This window comes from Dipodomys spectabilis, unplaced genomic scaffold (genome assembly GCF_019054845.1).
Source record: "Dipodomys spectabilis isolate Male_0828 unplaced genomic scaffold, ASM1905484v1 ptg000313l, whole genome shotgun sequence".
In the NCBI taxonomy this organism is placed as follows: domain Eukaryota; kingdom Metazoa; phylum Chordata; class Mammalia; order Rodentia; family Heteromyidae; genus Dipodomys; species Dipodomys spectabilis.
The window spans coordinates 501,160-504,683 of NW_024870990.1; the positions used below are offsets into that span (position 1 = coordinate 501,160).

General features: G+C 63.6%; 1 protein-coding gene across 1 annotated transcript; it reads right to left on the reverse strand.

Annotated features, from left to right (window-relative positions):
- Nucleotides 1–606: 606 nt before the first annotated feature.
- On the reverse strand, nucleotides 607–1,635 carry LOC122127848 (olfactory receptor 6B1-like). Its single transcript, XM_042702164.1, has one exon. It carries the CDS (start codon nucleotides 1,633–1,635, stop codon nucleotides 607–609), a length of 1,029 nt encoding a protein of 342 aa, XP_042558098.1.
- Nucleotides 1,636–3,524: the final 1,889 nt, after the last annotated feature.

A 3,524-nucleotide genomic window follows, 5' to 3' on the forward strand; every position in this document is an offset into this window, starting at 1 on the left:
CAGGGCTGTGGTGGGGGATTGGAGGGGGCTCTGGTGGGGGACTGGAGGGGGCTCTGGTGGGGGACTGGAGGGGGCTGTGGTGGGGGACTGGAGGGGGCTCTGGAGGGGGCCTGGACTGTGGCCAGCGCTGGGGCTGGGCTCCAGACCTCACTGGCTCTGTGGACTACAGTACTCTGGGGCTGACATGGACATGTCAGTCTCAGGTGGCTGCGAATCTTGTTTGTTTAGAAGAATTCCTGGTCACTCTCAGTCCTCTCTCCTCTGCCCTTCCCCTTCCTGAGCAATCTCTGCCCCTGCCTGTACCATCTGGATAGCCAGCCCTCAGGGAGGAGGGCACATGGCAGAGATCACGAGGGCTGGGTGTGAGGATCTATGTGCGCACGGGTGTGCTGTGAGGGTCAGTGGGTCTCTGTTCTGGTGTCCTTGTCTGCACCCTGGGTGTCAGTATTTGTCCTGCTCCCTATGGAGGGAAGGAGCTGCCAATATGAGCATTAACCATGGCCAGTTGGGAAGAGCTGCTGGGTTAGCACTGGGGCATCAGGGAGAGCTTGAGAGGCCGGGCCACGTCCACACTTCCGGGAGAGTTGAGTGCCTGGCGGCCGGGTGCTAGAAGCCGGGACTCAGGGGCCAGGGGAGGGCGTGCTGATCCCCCCTGCAGCCTGGCTCTGGCTGCCAGCCCCGCTGAGGAGGAGGCCCCAGCAGCTGGGCTGCCCTCTGCAGGGCCCGGTGCAAAGCCTGCTTAAACTCCTGGTTCCTTAGACAGTAGATGACTGGGTTCAGAAGGGGTGTGAGCACGGTGTACACCACGGACACCAGCTTGTTATAGTTGAAGGAGTAGATGGCCCGTGGCCGGGCATAAATGAAGAGGGAGGCTGAGTAGAAAATCACCACCACGGCCAGGTGTGAGGCGCAGGTGGAGAAGGCCTTCTGCCGGCCGTCGGCGGAAGGGATGCGCAGCACGGTGCTGAGGATGGCCGCGTAGGAGAAGATGGTGAGGAGCAGGGGCCCCAGCAGGATGAGCAGCGCCAGGAGGAAGTCCACCAGCTCTGCCACCGACATGTCGGAGCAGGCCAGGTTCAGCAGTGGGGACACGTCACAGAAGAAGTGGTTCATGACGTTGGGGCCGCAGTACCCCAGGCGGGAGATGAAGACCTTCCCCAGGGAGATGGTGAAACCGGAGAGCCAGGAGCCCGCTGCCAGGAGGCTGCAGAGGCCGGGACTCATGACGGCCGGGTAGCGCAGGGGGTTGCAGATGGCCACGTAGCGGTCATAGGCCATGACCCCCAGGAGCGAGCACTCGGTGCAGGCCAGCGCCAGGAAGAAGTACAGCTGCGCCATGCAGCCTGAGAAGGAGATGCGGCAGAACCGGGGCGCGGCCAGGCCCAGGAGCACCTTGGGCACCGTGACGGAGATGTACCACACCTCCAGGAAGGACAGGTTGCCGAGGAAGAGGTACATGGGCTTGTGCAAGGAGGGGCTGGAGCGGATCACTGTGACAATGATCAGGTTTTCGGTGATGGTCAGCAGGTAGGCCAGCAGGAACAGCACCAGCAGGGACAGGTGGAGCCCCAGGGAGCCTGGGAAGCCCACCAGGATGAACTCTGTCACCTCTGAGTGGTTGCCCTGAGCAGGCATGGTGCCCAAGCCCTGCCTGGGGACAGAGGAAGATCAGGGTGAGGCAGGAGGGAAGGCCAGGGCCTCTGGGGACAGAGGAAGATCAGGGTGAGGCAGGAGGGAAGGCCAGGGCCTCTGGGGACAGAGGAAGGTCAGGGGGAGGCAGGAGGGAAGGCCAGGGCCTCTGGGGACAGAGGAAGGTCAGGGTGAGGCAGGAGGGAAGGCCAGGGCCTCTGGAGGCAGAGGAAGGTCAGGGCGAGGCAGGAGGGAAGGCCAGGGCCTCTGGAGGCAGAGGAAGGTCAGGGCGAGGCAGGAGGGAAGGCCAGGGCCTCTGGAGGCAGAGGAAGATCAGGGCGAGGCAGGAGGGAAGGCCAGGGCCTCTGGAGGCAGAGGAAGATCAGGGCGAGGCAGGAGGGAAGGCCAGGGCCTCTGGAGGCAGAGGAAGGTCAGGGCGAGGCAGGAGGGAAGGCCAGGGCCTCTGGAGGCAGAGGAAGGTCAGGGGGAGGCAGGAGGGAAGGCCAGGGCTGCTGGAGGCAGAGGAAGGTCAGGGCGAGGCAGGAGGGAAGGCCAGGGCCTCTGGAGGCAGAGGAAGGTCAGGGCGAGGCAGGAGGGAAGGCCAGGGCCTCTGGGGACAGAGGAAGGTCAGGGGGAGGCAGGAGGGAAGGCCAGGGCCTCTGGAGGCAGAGGAAGGTCAGGGCGAGGCAGGAGGGAAGGCCAGGGCCTCTGGGGACAGAGGAAGGTCAGGGCGAGGCAGGAGGGAAGGCCAGGGCCTCTGGGGGCAGAGGAAGGTCAGGGCGAGGCAGGAGGGAAGGCCAGGGCCTCTGGGGACAGAGGAAGGTCAGGGCGAGGCAGGAGGGAAGGCCAGGGCCTCTGGGGACAGAGGAAGGTCAGGGCGAGGCAGGAGGGAAGGCCAGGGCCTCTGGGGACAGAGGAAGGTCAGGGCGAGGCAGGAGGGAAGGCCAGGGCTGCTGGAGGCAGAGGAAGGTCAGGGCGAGGCAGGAGGGAAGGCCAGGGCCTCTGGAGGCAGAGGAAGGTCAGGGCGAGGCAGGAGGGAAGGCCAGGGCTGCTGGAGGCAGAGGAAGGTCAGGGCGAGGCAGGAGGGAAGGCCAGGGCTGCTGGAGGCAGAGGAAGGTCAGGGCGAGGCAGGAGGGAAGGCCAGGGCCTCTGGAGGCAAACCCCACTTGGGAGCCTTGTGACCCCAGGCTGACGTGGCTGGTTGTGGCATCTAGGCCTGCGGGTTGTCAGAATCAGACCAGTGCTGTGTGTCCCAGAGGGGACACCCTGGCTTGCAAACAGCACTTGGGACGTCCGTGCTGGTCTCTCCTCGCAGTCTGGCCCTTGCTGGGCTCGGCTGTCCACATGGCCCACAGAACAGGTGGACAGGATGGACAGGAACTTGGCCCTGCCTCCTGGCTGCCCCTTCCAGACCCGTGGCCTTGCCACGGCCTTTCCTCTCCCTGCCGGCCTGAGTGCTGTAAGCACAGAGCGCCCCAGGTCTTGGCCTCTGGAAATGTGCAGACCCAGCAGAGACCTAGTCATTCGGAAGGCAGCGCTTTGCCTGCTTTACTGTGCAACCTCAGTCTACTCTCACGGTCTTTCTTCTTGCTTTTTGCTGGTCCTGGGCCTTGAGCTCAGGGCCTGGGCCCTGTCCCCGAGCCTCTCTGTGCTCCAGGCTAGCACTCTACCACTTGAGCCACAGCATCCCTTACGGCTTCATCTGTGTATGTGCTACTGAGGAATCAAACCCAGGGCTTCATGAGTGCGAGGCCGGCACTCTACCACCGAGCCCTCTTCCCAGTCTTTCTAAATAAAACCCAGCCATTTTGCTAAGCATGCTGAGTCCTTTTGTGAAGAATGTATTTGGACAAGGTGGCTGAGGATGACCTTCCAGACTTGTTCTCCACTATTAC